The 20,269-nt window shown below is 41.6% G+C and overlaps 1 protein-coding gene across 1 annotated transcript in view; it reads right to left on the minus strand.

The window, feature by feature from the left end:
* The window catches only part of ryr2a (ryanodine receptor 2a (cardiac)), a 268,931-nt gene that overhangs the window by 79,711 nt on the left and 168,951 nt on the right, over window positions 1-20,269 (minus strand). Inside the window, 13 exon segments of the mRNA XM_039616258.1 lie at window positions 5,556-5,637; window positions 5,711-5,949; window positions 7,074-7,134; window positions 9,292-9,341; window positions 9,564-9,685; window positions 10,286-10,350; window positions 13,384-13,499; window positions 13,767-13,890; window positions 14,292-14,367; window positions 14,499-14,576; window positions 14,683-14,820; window positions 15,920-16,009; window positions 18,043-18,121. Coding sequence (XP_039472192.1) covers window positions 5,556-5,637; window positions 5,711-5,949; window positions 7,074-7,134; window positions 9,292-9,341; window positions 9,564-9,685; window positions 10,286-10,350; window positions 13,384-13,499; window positions 13,767-13,890; window positions 14,292-14,367; window positions 14,499-14,576; window positions 14,683-14,820; window positions 15,920-16,009; window positions 18,043-18,121 — 1,320 coding nt within the window.

Here is a 20,269-nt window from a genome sequence, read left to right on the forward strand (position 1 = left end):
TGTCAACACAGTCCTCTTTGGTGACATCTGGTGGCCAAAAATATAGAGCAGCTTGAGTCCACAACTCATAAAGGACTGCTTCATTATGATTCAACTGACAGCTTCTGTTTAATTTCATGTGACAATTCTGTCTAATATCGAGCTGATATGGTGCTTTGAACATGTATTTTTGGGGGGGTAAAAAAATTATGTTCCTATGTCTCTCTTAATAATAAATAATTTCTATGAATACACCATCCTTCTTTAAACATGGAGTGTTCTCCTTATGCTTGTGACTTCTTGGTGTTTAAAAATACACTATATATACAAAAAAAAAAAAAAATTCCCACTCGCCCCTGTGGGCGGTTAATCCTTCAAGCTCGGGTCCTCTACCAGAGGCCTGGGAGCTTGAGGGTCCTGCGCAGTATCTTAGCTGTTCCCAGGACTGCGCTCTTCTGGACAGAGATCTCCGATGTTGTTCCCGGGATCTGTTGGAGCCACTCGCCTAGCTTGGGAGTCACCGCACCTAGTGCTCCGATTACCACGGGGACCACCATTATTTTCACCCTCCACATCCTCTCCAGCTCTTCTCTGAGCCCTTGGTATTTCTCCAGCTTCTCGTGTTCCTTCTTCCTGATATTGCTGTCATTGGGAACCGCTACATCGATCACTACGGCCGTCTTCTCCTGTTTGTCCACCACCACTATGTCCGGTTGGTTAGCCACCACCATTTTGTCCGTCTGTATCTGGAAGTCCCACAGGATCTTTGCTCGGTCATTCTCCACCACCCTTGGGGGCATCTCCCATTTTGACCTCAGGACTTCCAGGTTATACTCGGCACAGACGTTCCTGTACACTATGCCGGCCACTTGGTTATGGCGTTCCATGTATGCCTTGCCTGCTAGCATCTTGCACCCTGCTGTTATGTGCTGGACTGTCTCAGGGGCATCTTTACACATCCTGCACCTGGGGTCTTGCCTGGTGTGATAGACCCCAGCCTCTATGGATCTTGTACTCAGAGCTTGTTCTTGTGCTGCCATGATTAGTGCCTCTGTGCTGTCTTTCAGTCCAGCTTTGTCCAGCCACTGGTAGGATTTCTGGATATCAGCCACCTCCTCTATCTGCCCGTGGTACATACCGTGCAGGGGCCTGTCCTTCCATGATGGTTCCTCGTCTCCCTCCTCTTTCTCTTTTGTTTTCTAAATTCCTCTTGTGTGGAATTTAGGGAGGATCAGTTTGCCTTGAGAGACCCTGCCTGTGACATCATAGCTCCAGGGTTAATCGGGTGCACAAACTGTTCACCACAATACTGTGGCGATTCATAGAGAAGCATTATGATACCCCTTATGCGTACAAGCAGATCTCAGTCAATAAACACATTATCCCACAACTATGGTATGACCGATCCTGCTTTGAATTCAACTAATCTAGTTTCCACAAAGTGTTTCAGAACATTATGGTGGAAACAAGATGGCGCCGGTATGTGTGGCTGCTCGTCTGTCACTGCCAAGTTTGTTCCTGTTTTTATTATTTCTAACTTGTGTCATCCATGAAAGACACACACACTGGATCTTGTCCTGTCATGTGGTCTGCCTGTCACTAACTTGGAGATTTGTGACTGTGCACTCTCAGATACTGTGGCGATTCATAGAGAAGCCCATGTGGTTTTACACATACTACAGTTAAATCTCAGCTGCTGCTCGGCGCTGTCAGGTTATTAACCCCTCCACTGCCGTGCAGTTTTCTGCTGCTTTTAATCAGCTCGGTGGCCCTTCTGACTTTGTCTCCTCTGACACAGAAGAGCTTAATTCCTGGTTTTATTCTTGGTTGGTTTAGGTCTTATTTGTCAGATAGAACCTTCTCTGTCAGCTTACTCAGTTCTGAATCATCTTCTGCTTCTCTGTCATGTGGCGTCCCACAGGCCTCAATTTTAGGGCCACTGCTGTTTTTACTGTATTTATTGCCTCTAGGTTTCATCCTTAGAAGGCATGGGATCTCTTTTCATTGTTATGCCGATGACTGCCAAATTTATTAGCCACTGAAGCAGAAGGGTGGCATCTCCATAAAACCTCTCTCAACATGCCTAGATGACATTAAAGCTTGGTTGGCTCTAAACTTCCATCCATCCATCCATCCATCTTCTTCCGCTTTATCCGGGGCCAGGTCGCGGGGGCAGCAGCCTAAGCAGAGAAGCCCAGACCTCCCTCTCCCCAGCCACCTCCTCCAGCTTATCCGGTGGAACACCAAGGCGATCCCAGGCCAGCCGAGAGATATAATCTCTCCAGCGTGTCCTGGGTCTGCCCCGGGGCCTCCTCCCGGTGGGACATGACCGGAACACCTGACCCAGGAGGCGCCCAGGAGGCATCCTTGTCAGATGCCCGAACCACCTCAGCTGGCTCTTTTCGATGTGGAGGAGCAGCGGCTCTACTCTGAGCCCCTCCCGGATGGCTGAATTTCTCACCCCATCTCTAAGGGAGAGGCCAGCCACCCTTCGGAGGAAGCTCATTTCCGCCGCTTGTATCCACGATCTCGTTCTTTCGGTTACTACCCACAGCTCGTGGCCATAGGTGAGGGTAGGGACGTAGATCGACCGGTAAATTGAGAGCTTTGTTTTACACTCAGCTCTCTCTTCACCACGACGGACCGGTGCAGCGTCCGCATCACTGCAGCCGCAGCACCAATCCGTCTGTCGATCTCCGGCTCCCTTCTCCCATCACTCGCGAACAAGACCCCGAGATACTTGAACTCCTCCACTTGGGGCAGGAACTCATCCCCGACCCGGAGTGGGCACTCCACCCTTTTCCGGCTGAGAACCATGGCCTCAGATTTGGGGGTGCTGATCCTCATTCCCGCTGCTTCACACTCGGCTCCGAACCTTTTTAAATTTTAATGAAAAGAAAACAGAGTTGTTGGTGTTTGGCCCCAGTGGTCTGTAGATTTAGGACCCCTGGACATTTATTTTAAACCTGTTTTTACTGACTTTGGTTTTAAGTTGGACAGTGATTTTAAATTGGACAACCAAAACAGAGCAGTGGTGAAGTCCAGTTTTTATCATTTAAGGCGACTGGCAAGAGTGAAATCTTTTCTTTCTAGGCAGCACTTTGAAACAGTGATCCATGCTTTTATTTCTTCCCATGTGGACGACTGTAATGCACTTTATGTGGGGGTCAGTCAGTCATTGCTCTCACGTCTGCAGCTGGTTCAAAATGCGGCTGCACGACTCCTAACAGGAACTCGTAAAAGAGAGCATATAACCCCTGTGCTAGCCTCTCTGCACCGGCTGCCTGTGTCTTTTAAAGTTAATTTTAAAATTCTTATGTTTGATTTTAAATACTTTCACAGTCTTGTCCCGCCTTACCTCTCTGAGCTTCTTCATCTCCACACACCCTGTCGGTCTCTCAAGTCAGCTGACCAGCTGCTCCTGGAGGTACCAAGATCCAGGAGGAAGCTCAGAGGGGACAGGGCCTTTTCTAATTTGCCCTTGCACGTTAGAGAGGCCCCTTCACTCTCCATTTTTAAATCGCGTCTTAAAATCCACTTTTATTCTTTGGCTTTTAACCTCAGTGAGACTTAGTTTTCTCTTGTAATGAAATTAGTTATTTTATTAATTATTTTACTTTTTCTTTTATTTGGCTTGTATTTATTTCTTATGTAATTTTATTATATAGTTCCTTTGTACAGCACTTTGTGTCAGCTGTGGTTGTTTTAAAGTGCTTTATAAATAAAGGTAATGATGATGATGATTATGGATGGCTTTCATCAGTCCAGCCATGATCTGATCAGAATACCATTATGACTTGTGACTTGTTCTTTTCCATGTATCTTAATGCTGCTTAGCCAGCAATGTTCTGTTGAAAACTTCAGGAAAAGTGATGTCTTGATGCATGCTCAATCATCAAGGTAAGGAAATCCCAAAAAGTTGATTCTGCTCATCTGGATGTTTTCAGTGGGAGAAATGTTTCGTCACTTATCCAAGTGACTTCTTCAGTCACTTCTGACTGCAGGTTTCCCTTGTTAGATATTCCCCTTTAGGGATTTCTAAAAGGGCAACAATGTCTGCATGACGCAGTGTAGAGATAGTGTCTGTCTCTGAATCCAAACTGAGAGCTGGTTCTACCGAAGAGGGGCCCGAAACCTGAACCCTCTACCTCCCATCCTACTTTTAAATACTCTAGGAACAACAAGTGAGCCTGCAGTCTGAGAGTTCTAGTTCTATTGGGATGATACGGTACTATGATGCCTTTAAAATATGATGGTGCCTGATTATTCAAGACCTTGTATGTGATGAGGAGGACTTTAAATTTGATTTTGGATTTAACAACTGGATTTAATTTAAGATAAGCCAGTACAGGAGTGGTGTGATAACACTCTCAGCTTTATTAAAAAGGCTCATAAACGCCTGTATTTTCTGAGGAAGCTGAAGGGAGCGGGACTGAACTCCACCATCCCCAGTTCTGTCTACAGGTGTGTGGTGGAGAGCACAATGACTGCCTGGATTACTGTCTGGCTCTGCAGCTGCACCATAGAGAAGAGAAGCAGACACTGCAGTGAGCGGTTAAGACTGCACACAGGGCTATTGGAATGTACCTTCCCACTGAGACATTTACACCAGCAGATGCAACTAGCATCACAAGACACCGTACTCCACCCATCCTACACATGGACTGTTTTTCGCCCTCCCTTCAAGCTGGAGTCTGCGCAGCATCTGGGGCGAGATCCACCAGTCTGAAGATGAGTTGTTTTCCAGATGATATGAGTCTGATGAACTGTGCCAAACTCCCACACCTCTGAATATACAGCCTACATTCTGCACTTTGAATTGACTTACTGACTCAGCCATTATTACTTAATAGGTCATTTATTTATTTAATAGGTTTTTATATTTATTATTAGCAGCACCATAAATCTGCCTCAGCAATGGAGCTGTGGAACGTGGTCCATTCAGACTTAATATCCCAACCACCCTCAGGATGCTGTTGAAGTTCTGCCGGACATAGAAGTTGAGGATGTCACAAAACGGGGCCTCTGCCATACATTCCCAGTGCATGCTCCTTATCCGTTTGAGCACGCCAGGCCTCTCCAACTTAATCCCCCACCACCATATCCAATTCAGCACCTGGTGGTATCAGCTGACAGATCTGCTCCTGTCTCCACCTGAGTGTCCAAGACATACAGCCACCAATCCTACATCCTATAACCCATATCTCAACCCGAAGGTGCAGGGAAACAATCCGTTCATCAACCATGGAAAACTCCAAAGTGCTGAGTACTTGTTTTTACCTTACATACTGTTTTTATGTTTGCTTGTTTCAATAAATCTCTAAATAATAGGAATATAAATAAAATAAAAACAACTGAGGAGTGCTCAAGACTTTCATAGTACTGTATTTCTTCTTCATTTTACATAATAATTCTCTTTTTGAATATTCCTGAATCAAGCATATTTGATCATTTCCAGGTTTACATGAAACTAGGACAGATTCTCAGTGTGGTCTCACTCTTCTGAACTCTACTGTATGCGACGTGAAACATATTTTTACTAAATCTATCACATGTGGACCATGGATATTTCCTACCTCTCAACATAGATGCTTTTGTTGGTTCCCAGAAGGAAGAGGCTGTTAAGGATTCTGTAGCAGGAAACCTGGACATCACCCACTGAGGCAAGAGAGACAAAATTTGTAGGTAAACTGACATCATCGTCCAGATGAAATGTGAAGTTTTCACTTACAAATGAGGTCTTCTCCAAACATGTTCTGTCCAATGTGTTCAAACAGTGAGGAGAGGACGGGGAGCAGGGCGAAGGTGGTGTAGTTGATGATCTGAGTTGCTCCTCGTGGTTGGTCCCTGCTGTGAGTGAACTGACCGAGCTTCAGGTTCTCCTGAGTCTTCTCCAGATCCTTCGCTGCGCTGTCGAAGTATGACCGTAAAGCCGCCTTCACTGACTCCAGGCCCGTCTTCATCACTGTCCTGATAGAGTTACATTAATATCTTGACAAGAGATGTTCTTCTTTCAAACACGAACAAAGCACTTTCAGAAAATATGGGCACATTCAACCAGTCTGATAACTAAGGGGCAATTTTACCAGTATTTGCTAGTAAATATTATTCATTCAACGCTGTCAGGATTTTACTGAATTTCCAACTAAATGGTGTTGACGATTATTTTTGTGAGAGGCCTCGTTAAACTTTGCTTCTAAAAGCACAAAAGATTTAGAGAGGGGAGTCACACAATGAAACACATAATTATCTGAGGTAAGAATTCACTGTTATAGCTGCACATAATGATTACGCTTTATCAGTCTGAATTTTCATGTTTCCAGACAGAAACACATCCATCAAACCTGTGCTTATAGTTATACTGTGCTATTTTCTTAGATTCTTTTTAATCTTGTTATTTCAGCCAGCTATAATTTGAAATTATGGGTTTTATCACTTGCATTGAGAACTAAACTTTGTAGTCTAGGCTTACTTATGTAAGAGTTTGTATTTTATGGCATTCTCGGTCGTTGTGTCCTTGGGCAAGACACTTCACCCGTTGCCTACTGGTGGTGGTCAGAGGGCGGTGCCAGTGTCCGGCAGCCTCGCCTCTGTCAGTGCGCCCCAGGGAGGCTGTGGCTACAATGTAGCTGCCATCACCAGTGTGTGAATGGGTGGATGACTGGATGTGTAAAGCGCTTTGGGGTCCTTAGGGACTAGTAAAGCACTATATAAATACAGCCCATTTACCATTGACTCGGATTTCTGTCCCACACCTGTTAACTAAACTTTGGTCTCCTGGCTGATACACTAGTTTGTCATTACGTCTCTGCCCTTCAAACGCAGACTTCACCACTGTTTATAAGAGGACTGCTATCTCTTGACAGCTAATATTGCAGCTTATATAAACGACTACCACACTCAGTGTAGTTCATACTGCTTTGGGATAAAGTCACTGATTCCTTTTCTGTGTACTTATTTTGGAAAATCTGCGTTGATTCATGTTAATTTTTCTGTATTTGTTCTTTTGCTTTATTCACTTATGTTTTTCCATAGAAAGCTGAAAGCATTCCCGTCATCCATCATTATGAGGTCACAACTGATCACATTTTTACCTGGCATCCAGGCTTTGTCCCAGTATCTGCAGACAGTTGACAATGGAAGTGGCATTGTTCCCTGGTGAGCAGAGAGCATTAGCTGTGAAACTGCAAACTCACATCACGGAGCACAAAGTATTTAGGCTTCACACAGTATCTGTCTTGAATGTGAAATGTTTAGCACAAAACCACACTTACACAACAACTGTTATGTTATGTTGAGGAAAATGATGTTCCTTGGAAAAACAATAAATAAACAATTATAAAATAAAGTTTATGTTAAGTGGAAATGTTACACTTACTACTTTTACCCTGTCATCAGTGGCTGATAGCAAAAGCCATTAAATATCAGCAATTTCTTTTTTTTTCTCTTTGTCTTTGTAAGTGCCCTTTCTCACTGTCCCTTTTCCCTTCTGTTTTTCTTTTCCTTCCTCTCTTTCTTTCTCCCTTTCCTATCCCCCAGTCATGTCTGTCCCATCTGTAACAACTGAAAATAAAGTAAATAATAACAACAAAGTTTGATCAAATGGACCAATACGGCAATGCCATGATGATCCATTTGGCAAAATAAATCCATTTGGTATCCTTGTTGGTCTTCAGACAACAATTCTGACGGCTAAAGAACCAAATGGGACAGACAAAAAAAAAAAAAAAAATCAGCATAATTGATATTCTAACAGCTTTTGCTTTACATGCAACTAATAATTCTTTCATTTTTGACAATATGTTTCTTTCCTAAAGTGCCCATTTTTGAGTCTGAAGAAGTGGAACATCTTTTTCCTGTGAGGACACAGTGATGAGGATTCATACACCCACAATACCATGCATGCACACACACTTAGGGATGCCACAACAACTCATACTTGCTACCAAGTTTTGGTAGAAAAACTAGATAGTATTGGTATTTTGCATTGGAGGAATCAACAATCTGTTCAGTCTGTCACGGTAGGTGTGAGTGGTATCATACTTATCATATATCAAAAGTATACAGGCTAAAACTTTCTGGTATCGTGACATCCCTGCAGACACCTGCACCAATTACAAGTTAGCTTATGAAGCTCCCGTCTGATATATTCCAGGAGGATCTAAGCATTTAAAAGTAAACTGCAGTAGAAGTGCCATGTATCAAAATACAGTCAGTCAGAAAAAAGTTTCCATAGGACTCCATGCAGTCCTGTATAAAACTGAGTACACAAGTAATAATTCAACAGGAATTAACAGGGTAAGTAGTAGCCAGATGTCCTTCAAATGCACTTCAATTATTGCCAATTAGCAAATGTGACCCTTTTTTTGCAGTTTGGTCATCTGGATCACTGATGTGTTAACATCAGGCCATAATCTTCCCAGGAGCGGGCATGCCAGAAAATGCACCTTAAAGTCAGACTGTACAATGCTCAGAGGAATTGCTGAAAAGACATAAGCTACAGCTCAGACTGTGAAGACTGATCATCTCAGTTAGCATGTTAAATATTACCTTTCATGACAGCACAGTTAGAAATAGATTGAACAAGGAGTAAGCCTCCTCTCTTTAAAAAGACCATGACAACATGTTTTAGGTTTAGGTAAAGTTCAATCTGAACAAAGAATAACAAAGATGTCACAAGACTTCTGGGATTGGTGATGGGCTTGTATTGCAGCCACAGGAGCTGGGCACCTCGCAGTCACTGAACTGACAATGAACCTCTCTGCATATCTAAGTATTCTGGACTCATATGTGAAGCCTTTGGTCTGACTGCTAAAGCTTGGCCCAAAAATACAACAGAATTGCTGAAAAGAAAATAATCAAGGTGCCAAACATGAACCCAACTGAAATCCTGTGGCAAGATCTTGAGACAGCTATTCATGAATAAATACCTGCAAATCTTAAAGAATTGACACAACATTGTAAAGGAGACAGGGCCAGAACTCTTTCACAACAACAATAGAGACTGAAAAACTCATATAGAAAACCAAAACTACAGAAATGCTGTTTTTCCAATTAACTGAATCATGGGGTGTACTTAGTTTTTCACAAGGCTGCATAGTGAAAATAAACTCTTGCAAATGTTTCCACTATTCAAAAAGTCTAAATGTGTTGGTAACATGCCAGGATAAACCACAACGTGCCATCAAAAACAGGGAAACAGACAGCAAGCTAATAAAAACAGTTGCAGATTTCCATCTTTTTAGAAAATTGGCTTAAAAATCAAATATTTTCTCTTTAGGGAGTTAACTCGAATATTTACACTGTCCTTACCAAACAAGGATATCCTATGTCTGACAAGAACTCCCAGTTTGCAGAAAAGACTGAAAAGATTTAATGGAAGATGAGAAGAAGAGGCAGAATGGAAGAAGAGGAAGACAAAAGAGGAAGACAAAAGTGTGAGGCAATCAAATGAGAGGAACACAGAGGAAAGAGCCCATAGGACCAGACATTCAATATTTAGGCAATAAGATTTTCTCAAGTTTTATTCCTTTCAACAATATGCCTGACTTTTTTACTGTTGTTGTAATGCTGGCCACTCTCACCTGGTCACCATTTCCTTCTCCTTGTTAGAGGCATGGCCACCACTGCAGATGGGATGGATGGCCGTGGACAAGAAGTACAGCCTGTGGTTTTTAAAGTACTGATCCACCAACGGCAGGACGACCTGGGAGTGAGACATGAAGCCTCAGAGCTTGTCGATCATATTGATTTTAGTCTTCAGAAACTTTTTGGGTCAGTTTTAATAAAATACATAACTTTCTATACACGGAACACTTTGAGCATTATCAGGTGCCCAATTAAATATTATTTTTTAGAGTTAATAATTAGCACACTTTTCAGTAAATTACCTGCCACAAATTTAGTAACTCGTGATTTTTATGTTCGTTGCTCTTCCCCTAAAATTCTGCACTACAGATGCAACGTCACATCATCAGAAACTGTGTCCATGCCTTCACTGTCCTGCCACTGTGCCTCTTTAGCTAACCATTATAGAGGATTTTGAACAGGCACAAACCAGGAAAAGCCTGAAATTTACACATTTTGCTTTGAGCTATGTGGAATGCACGGAGTCAGTCAAATGCTTATTCTGCTCTGTGTCAATTTGGAAGAAGAAATCATAATTATTTGCAGTTTTAGTCAAGCTGATAACTTCATTTTGAATTCTGTTGCTGATTACAAAAAACTAAATCTAATATATAAACTTAATAAAACAAAACAACAAAAATAAGTCAAAAAATGTGTAGTAAAAAAAAAGTTTCATCACCTTTCCAAAGAACTTGATCTGCTGCTCATGAGGAATCTTCTCTCCCTTTGGTCGTGTTCCCACATCTACAACAGACAATACAGTGAGTATGGGCTGATGAATTTAAGTTGTGGAAAATATAAAAACATAATTTTTTATGCAAACAGTTCACTAAATAATAATATTTTTCTTATTTTTTTACATTTGCATTATCTTGCATAGTATTTGAAATTCCTCTGAGCCATAGAAAAAGGCTAAACTCTACTGTGCGAGCTGCCACAGCTGTGTAGCCATGAGCTTGAAATCTGAGGGACTAACAGGACTCGACTGGTATTTAAGTTGTTCTTTTCTATGCTTACTTTACTTACACATGAACACATTCATTAAGTGCTATCCTTACTACACTACACATGCAAACTGATGGGTGGATTTGGGGTTCAGTATTATGTTTAGGGACACTTTAAAATGAGAATTGGAGGAGAGAAGTAGACAAGCCACTCTACCTCTGAGCCACACAGAGGTGTTTCTAGAATTTTTACCACTGGGTCGCACAAGGAGTACCAATGAACAGTCAGGTAACAGGGCACAAGAGAAGTGCCTCATCCACACACCCTCACTACCTTCTGTGATTTTGCCTTTCTACCATTCTTCCCTCCAAGTGAACTCTGAAGATCTGATCCCCACACATCTGACAAACATCCCCAGCTTGACTGTGACTTCTTTTGGACAACAGCTTGAGAAACTACACAAAACAATGTATTGATGCATGTGCAATCATCCATGTAAAGTTGATTTTGTTCATCTGGACGTTTTCAGAGGGAGAAACATTTCATCCAAGTGACTTTGTCAGGTTCAACTTACTGCAGGTTTCCCAACCTTTTAAACAGTAGATTTGCATAATGACTGACACTAGCACCACTGACTAACAATGGGTTGTGAGGTCAGTTTCATGGTCATTAATATGCAAATGATCAATGACCATGAGTACCATTCACAGAGAGTTGGAGAATGGCTGCAATCACAGTATTGTAAGATGGTGAAAGATGTACCCTTAGGCTTCCTCCTGGATTCAGAGATGGTCTTTCCTTTTTGTAAATGACCTCCTTGACCTCCCTGGAGGAACACTGGTTTGGGCAGGGCAGATAAACCAATGGTCTCGGATAAGGTTACGTCTCTCTTTAGTTGTGTTCCAGCCACTGAAGCAGTGGAGGTAGTTTGTAAGAGATTGACCCCAACCTCAGCAACAGGGTCACTCTCAGCACCAACCAAGTGTGTTTGCTTTTGGAACTGTGTCTTCATTCCACCCATTTCATATGCCAGAGTCAGTACTACAGGCAGAAACATGGGTGTGCCATGGGTTCCCCTGTTTCACCTATTGTGACCAACTTTTATGTGGAAGAAGTGGAAGAGAGGGCTTTGCTATCCTACCCTGGAACACCACCAAGTCATTGGTTCAGGTCTGTGGATGACACCTGGGTGAAAATCAAATCTCAGGATGTACCACAGTCCACTCAAGTTCACGAGGGAGGATATGAAAAGTGGCAGGTGAGCCTTCTTACACTGTGAGATTTCCATCAGTAATGGGGGACATTTAAAAGTTGATGTGTACCATTGTTACGTTCCCCTGAGGGGTCTAGGCGGTGAGTGGAAGTAACAAAAAGTATCCGGGTCAGAAAAAGGAGTCAAGAAGGCAAGAGGGTTAAATTAAAGAGTTTTATTAAAGTTTGTATTAAAACTAACTAAAAGAGATGGACAAGCCGCTATCACCATTTAAAGAAAACAAACAAAACTCAGGCGTTGGTCAATAAAGTACAAAGTAAGTCAAAACGAGAGCAGCTCACTAGCTGAAAACCACCAAAACACAGCTCACTAGCTGCAAACACCACAAACACTCTGCTCACAAGCTGTAACCACTCACATGGCACTCTGGCACAGAGCTCACCTTTCCCTGGGCTTAAATACTTTTAATTACTGATGAGAGTCAGCTGTGTAAAAGGGAAAGGTGGCACCTCAGGCAGAAGCAATTGAAAGACACTCCCACACAGGCACCTTCAGGAGGAGGCCCTGCTAGGGCCGTAACAACCATAAACCTACGCATACAGATCAGTATCTAAGGTTTGACTCTCATCATCCACTGGAGCACAAACTGGGTGTCATCAGGATGCTACAACACAGAGTGAACACCATCCCCACTGACACAGCAGCCAGGGAGGCAGAAGAACAGCACATCAACAAGGCCCTGAGTAAATGTGGTTATCCCAGCTGGGAAAGAACTTGCTCCAGTTGATCCAGGAGAGAAAGACAACTGCTGTCCTCAGGTGTCAGGAGTATCGGAACAGCTGAGATGCATTTTTTCTAAACACAGACTCTCTGTGGCTTTTAAATCCCAAAAGACACTGCACCAAAAATTGTTCCACCCCAAAGATCAGGTCCCCCAACACAAACAGAGTAACATAGTGTACGCTGTTAAGTGCCAGGAGGATTGCCAGGGAAACCAAACAACCTCTGGATAAGAGGATGGCACAACACAGAAGAGCCACTTCGTCAGGCCAGGACTCTGCAGTTTATTTACACCTACAGGCCAGTGGACACTCTTTCAAGGATGAGGATGTACACATCCTGGACAGGGAGGAAAAATATAGAGAAATTTTCAGCATACCACCGTCTTGTCATGTCCACTGTCTTATAGATTACTTACTACCTTACAAACAGGTTGCAACTCTGTCTGCATACAAAACCCAGCCCAACATCTAACCAGGTAAAAACAAATAAAAAAAGTGTCATATTGCTTTATCAGTACTATAACAACACCATGCCTTCACATTTCCTAGTGTGAAAAACAAAAGAGAAAAACCTGGGAATGTCTCAGAGCAAGACCCCAAGACTGTTTTAGCCTACAGTGACAATTTAGTATCTAAAAGGAGAGCTACTTCCACAACCTTCATCAAAGCATTGTACTTGGCAAAATATGCCAAAAACAAAAAACGTTCCTGCTAAAAGAGGAAACGACAAACTTGTTTCACCGAATGAGGCAAAAGTATCATGGTTGTTGTATCATGGACAACAACCAGGTTGGTGATGTAAACAAGTGGCTCTTACAGGCATGAGAAGATTCTTACCAAACTCCATCATGTGTTGGTGTGCCTGGTCCACATAGGTGATGATCTGCTGGAGAAAGGTGTAGGCAAATCGTTTCTCTATGGCAGGAGTGTCTAGCTCCTGTGACTGCACACCTCTGGAATCAGCACAAAGGATATTCTCCTTTTATTTGCATTTCTCAACTTTTTTTAAATGTGTTGTACACTGCCTTTGTTAAGTTAAATCAAATTCATACTGCAGCGCTGGACTACACATACTAATGTTGTATTTTCTGAGTTAGACGTTTTAGAAAAATTTAACTTTTATGGAATTGATCTTCTAATCTGAAAACAAACGCCAAAGACAAACTGTTATGCACCCACTATCTATGCATGTTAAAAATTTCAGATATAGTTGGACCAACCTGGACACAATGTAACCATTGATTTGGAGGAACTTAAGGATATCTTGTGCTTTTTCTCTGTCTTTGGATTTTTCTTTGGCAGTCAATGTGTCGTAAGGAACCAGCAGTGGGTGGTTTCCTCCACCTGGAACAGAGCAGCAGGGTGGAGAAGAAAGACAACAGGTGACTTAACATCTACCAGGTGACGGGGGGCCAACACAACTTTGAGACCGAATTTTCATCTACTCAAAACACCAAAATGGACACGCTTCTAACAGAAAAACTGCCATGCCAAAATGATTGTATGGGACTTCAGTTAATATGCAACAAAAATCAAAGGGTTGGATAAAGTTGCTATAACAGCAATTGTAAAGCAGAAGTATGGGGAAATGGTATTGATCTTCTAAATAGCGCTTCGCAGAATTCCATCTGTTTTATTTTTACAGCCTATGCATAAAAAAAGAAGTCAAGCTTTCTGTGTTATCTGTTTGTGATGGCAGAGAAATGAGGAAAACCTTGTTTGTGTGTTTGCTGTGTAAGATTTACCTCTGGCTTCCAGCTCCAGTTTCTTTTTCCTGGCCCAGATATTATGATAATTCTCTGCAAGCAGCTCTGCCATTGACTGGAGAAGTAAATGATTGACATGTGACTCTTTTAAACTGCACCGATCAATTCATCCATCAATCAATCTGCATTATCAGCTCCCATGAGTAATCTGGTTTTGCATGCATTGTGTTCTTCTGAATGATTTACCTGCAAGTCTCTGGACAATGTCACATTACTCATATCAGTGGGTCTTGGACTGAAAGCCGAAGCTCCTTCAAAAGAAAGCTGTTGGAGATTGAACACACAGCATTATATATGATGTCACCTTTCCCTTTGATCCATAATGAGTACCTCTGGAAGTAATGTAAAAGTAGGCGGTGTTCATATACACCTGACTGGCCTGTGATATCCTTCTGGGCTTGTTGTGAAGGTTGACAGAGTCTCCCTCTCTGATCCTGTCAATGCTCCAACCCCATGAAAGCATGGTCTTCAGAGACTCTCTGATGGGCCAGCAGTACGTCTCTTTATCCTGCGAAGTCACAGTTTACTTTCAGATGTACTGCAAAAACCGAACAAAGCATGAACTCAGACACACCAACAGATGATCTTCTGCAGGATCATTTGATCACATGTCTGTTCCCACATCAGCTGATACATTTCCATTCATTCAATTAGTAAATCTCATTTGAAGCTCATTACAACTGTGAGACTTTATATACACAACTGGACATTTTCTTGGCACACTTAGTTAATGAGTGTAGATACAAATGCAGTGTCATGATGGAAGCATCTAGAGGATCAGTGATAGAACTGGAATCCATTAAAACTCCATTGTAATACGTATTTCAATGAGCACTGCAAAATGAAGCACAAAAGCTTCATTTCTCCAGTTAATTATTAAATAATAAAACTGATACATTTCTCTTTTGCAACAAATAACATATAACACAATGGAGATGACGTGTATGTGACCATGAGACCTTCTCGAGAAGTAGATGAATATCTAAAATTTATCAAAAGAAATAGAAGAGAAAAAAAATACTGGTGACCAGTGTAACCCCTCAGCCTTTTAGCAGATATATCGATGGTGTCCACTTCAAAATCTCACATCACCTTGGTGTGAAGTTATCTCATTCACAAGAATTTCAGAAAACTTACTCTGACTTTGAGGCTGAGGTCACTGAGATTTAATCTCCTCTGACATTTTTAGTAAATGCACCTGTAGCATCAATTTCAGAAAACTTAACCTCTGACCATGAGGTCAGTGTCAGTGAGATTCAACCTCATCTCAGATCTTTACCTGTGGTAATAATTTGAAGCTCCTACGTTTTTGAGTTACTGCATTTACAAACGTAGATGTTCACGCTCACCGGTCAGGGTGACAACAATACCCCATCTGCCTTTTACTGCTAAGGAGTACAAACTGACTTATTCAGTTTTTCAGGTATGAGTTTGGTTTAGTATTTCAGTAGTATTTCAAACTGTAAACACAGGTATGCTATTTTTCATCACTAGAATTTAATAAGCCATCACTGACCCAAATGTAGCACTAACACAAACTATACAAATCTTTTGTTAAATATAGAAAGCTCACAATGTTCAGAGAAAGATGTCTGCATGCAGATTACCTTTTCAGACAGGCTTTTGTATGGTTTCAGGAGTGGATGGTTCTTGCTGATTTCACACATCTGGTCTCCATATGACCAGCCATTGGAAAACTAGAAAATATAATTTCAAATTTACAGATCAGATTTTAAAACAAACAACCAAAACCAGTTCTATTTTGCTACATTTTGTGATGACAACAGAAATACTATGAAAATTAAAAAAAAAAAAAGTATACATACATTTTCCCCTTAATTTTATGTCATATCACCTTATTCACTGTTTACAAGAAATGTTTCTTTCTCTAAAAAAGTATCAGCAGAGTAAGATGGTATATTGACATATATGTCAATCATTGGCGTAAAATATAGTATACCGTAAAGTTCGCCAAACAAGATACATATGTAACAGAATGTTTTATATATTATAGCTGTGGGTTGTAGTGATGGTAAATTTGATTCTTTTTACTGAATCGCATTTTAATGAGTCACTCACCAAAGTGAGTCGGGTTTTTTGAGTCATTTGATTCACTGAGTCAGTTGAAGAGAGTGCATAAAATGTACATTTTCACTCAAACATAATTTCTTTCTTTCTTTTCATGTAAATCCTACTGCTAAGATGAGTGATTCTAAAAGAAAACAACTATTTTATAGAGCAAAAAAGAGCAAAAAAATTTCTAAAGGAAACATTTATTTTGTTTATTTTTATTTTATTAGTATTTTCCTTAAATGTGTCAAATATATATTTTCTCATCTAAATGTCCACTGAGCTGTGAGCCAGGGGGCGGTAATGCGCCTTAACATTGGTTGCCAACCAAGAAGAAGAAGAAGCTGTGAGCCAGGAGGGAGGGGTGAGCGAGTCCTGAGTGATTCGCTCACGCTTATGATTCAGCACAGGAGGGAGGGGGTGAGTGAGTGAGTGATTCGTTCGCTCTATGATTTAGCACAGGAGGAGGGGTGAGCGAGTCGAGTGATTCGCCACGCCACGGTTCAGCACAGGAGGGAGGGGGTGAGCGAGTCCTGAGTGATTCGTTCGCTCTATGATTCAGCACAGGAGGGAGGGGGTGAGTGAGTGAGTGAGTGATTCGTTCGCTCTATGATTCAGCACAGGAGGGAGGGGTGAGTGAGTGAGTGAGTGATTCGTTCGCTCTATGATTTAGCACAGGAGGGAGGGGTGAGCGAGTCGAGTGATTCGCCACGCCACGATTCAGCACAGGAGGGAGGGGTGAGTGAGTGAGTGAGTGATTCGTTCGCTCTATGATTCAGCACAGGAGGGAGGGGTGAGTGAGTGAGTGAGTGATTCGTTCGCTCTATGATTTAGCACAGGAGGGAGGGGTGAGCGAGTCGAGTGATTCGCCACGCCACGATTCAGCACAGGAGGGAGGGGGTGAGCGAGTCCTGAGTGATTCATTCGCTCTATGATTCAGCACAGGAGGGAGGGGGTGAGTGAGTGAGTGAGTGATTCGTTCGCTCTACAATTCAGCACAGGAGGGAGGGGGTGAGCGAGTCCTGAGTGATTCGCTCACTCTATGATTCAGCACAGGAAGGAGGGGGTGAGCGAGTCCTGAGTGATTCGCTCGCTCTATGATTCAGCACAGGAGGGAGGGGGTGAGTGAGTGAGTGAGTGAGTGAGTGAGTGAGTGAGTGAGTGATTCGTTCGGTCTACGATTCAGCGCAGGAAAGGAGGGGTTGAGTAGCTCAAATGTGCTGTTAGCATGTTAGCAGAGCGATGCTACTGTGAACCGAGGAGCTATTGTCTTGATGTGAGCTTCTGCTCAGGGTTTTTTCTTCCAGTTCAGAGCAGAAATGTTTTTGTTAAGATACTGGATGTTGTGTTTTTCTCCACAATTTTAACTATAAGCTAGATATATTGCTGCTAACAGCAACAGGGATGAGTCAGTGAGTCAGTTGGGCTTGTGAATCATGATTCATGAGTCAGTAAAGTGATTCTCGAGTATTGAACGATTCGGTCATGATTTGCGCATCACTAGTGGGTTGAGTTCTTCTACGTGTAATCACTGGGTCCATTTGTTATCAGTTACTGTGAAAGAGTGTTGATAACCACACTGTTTTTGTCGTCATGGTGAGGGGAAAAAACAGTCAGACCAGGAAATACAACACAGAACAAGAATAAAAATCATACATACCTTTTCTATACACCACTTCTCATGGATGTGCTCTGCATATCTGGTTATAAAATAATCCAGTTTCTCTGGAACAGTCACACTGGCAAAGCGAGAAAAACCAAACAATTCCATTAGAAACAGAAAATAGAAATCTGCATCTGGGTTTGTATCAGTGTCCAGTGTCAGGAAATGACTGTAGGCACTTCAGTGGAGCATTATGGAGTCCTGCATCAAAGACTAAATATAAAATATACAGTTATGCTCATAACTTTTTTTTATCATTTCAAATGTGTTAATCACCAGATTGTACACTTGGGAATTTATCCTGCTACGTCTCTCAGCAGTCAACGCTACACTATCAGTTAACTATCGGTTGGCACTAGTGATCCAGCTGTGACCAGTCCACACACATACCATAACACTGCTCAGGGCCTTGGCTTTATAGTATGAAGCACATTAAGGCCACTGGTTTGATTTGGAGCTATTAAACAAAACTCAGTTGAATTTCACATTCTTTCCGTGATGTTTGTTGGAGACCTCTTCAACCCTTAATAGTATAAAAACTTAAAGTTAAGTTTTGAAAATGTTAAATAAATGGATCAAACTTTACAGTTAGTTTGACCATTCAGTCATTTTACACTGCAAATCACCAAAACTATTTCCAGTAAACAGTTCTTCGTTCATCCATTTCAAACTGATTTAATAGAAACAATTTTTAAAAAATTAAATACAGAAAAATAATATTCTTGCACACAAGCTTCTTCATAGATCCCAAACCAGATGTGGAGGTTACTTCTGAGACTGGTAAAACTTCAAAGTTGTTCTTTGGACATTGGCTGCTTTTTGAATCATTTTAAGTCCTGTCTTCGTACTTTAGAGGGTAATGTTTTTTTAACCCAAATGAAAGTGTATTTGGCCAGTGTCAGCTTGACAGATGTGCAGGTGTGCAACGTATCAGCTGTTTGGGCTGGTTTTATGGAAGCTGGGCTGTGTCTTTAGAAACGTGAACAAACAAATGAAGAAACCTCATGGTGGACATTAGAAGAGTACCAAAAAAAAAAACAGTCTATGCTACTATGTGAATTCCATAAATTTAGGGTTTTCCTACTTGATATTCAGTTTGTGTTGTTTCTGTTGAAACCTTCGATTTGTTTCGAGGAGGAGAGTACGTGCTCTCCCGAGATTAAAAAAAAAGACGGAGTTTTCATGAATGCAGCTCTGTGCCGAAAACTGTTTCTGGACTGAGCAGCCTCAATAAACTGAACAGGCATATTCTGACCTGTCAGGTCATTCCATGAAGTAAAAATTATTTCTGCATATTTTTAAGTTACACGCTGTTATGAATTCACCATGATGTCACAAAGTTTGTAGGTGTATTAACACCAGTTTTAGTAACAAACTCTGATACTTTTAAAAATGGGATTTTTAACAGCAATGTAAAAATCAAAAAATCTTCTGTAATTATTTTTTTATTAAAGGAGAAAACACATTAATGACATTCAGTAAGATAGTTTTATAGACAGGCAGAGATGGGGTTCGAGAAAATACAAAGACAATGACTGTTTTTATAACAGTGTTCCTGTCAATGATTCCTGGAATACCATTTACAAGTGTTAAAGACGGCATAGAGAGGATGTCTGGGCTGGGGTTTGGAAGTTGTTGGCCTTCTGTGGGGGGGTCGGAGAGCTGTTTGAACCTGATGTGTGACAAAAGAATCCACTGTGATGCTAATGAGAGTCTGCCCTCTCTTACCTGTCTGTAAAAGTCCTGCAACGATTTATCAGATGTGCAGAGCGCGGAAGGAGAGTAAAATAAAGGTGGTTCACAGCAGGCAACTTGCTGCATTTTAAAATGATGCGATCCATACATTATTAGTAAAACTACTGTTAAGAGATCTACGTAACATATTTAACAAATTGTGCTATTAAAGTGTTTGTTTGTTTCATTGTCAGGATTCCGACACTCCTTTCCAATATATTGTGTGTGGTTTATTCTCTACATCCAGGTTGAGGGTCATATGATGATGATGTATAATCGCTCATTAAGACCAGGTTGAACACTAATAACTGTTAATTCTGTCCTACCTGTAGCAGGTGGAGTTTTCCCACCTATAACTAAATAAATACATGCTGCAGGTTGGACACTTATTTGTGGGACGTGTAGTATTTATTGGATTTGGAGTGTCCCTTTCACAGTGCAAACATTTTTGAACCAGAGTGTTGAAACGAATTACAAAGGTGAAAATACC

The sequence above is a fragment of the Oreochromis aureus genome, linkage group 8 (assembly GCF_013358895.1).
Source record: "Oreochromis aureus strain Israel breed Guangdong linkage group 8, ZZ_aureus, whole genome shotgun sequence".
NCBI classification, from domain to species: domain Eukaryota; kingdom Metazoa; phylum Chordata; class Actinopteri; order Cichliformes; family Cichlidae; genus Oreochromis; species Oreochromis aureus.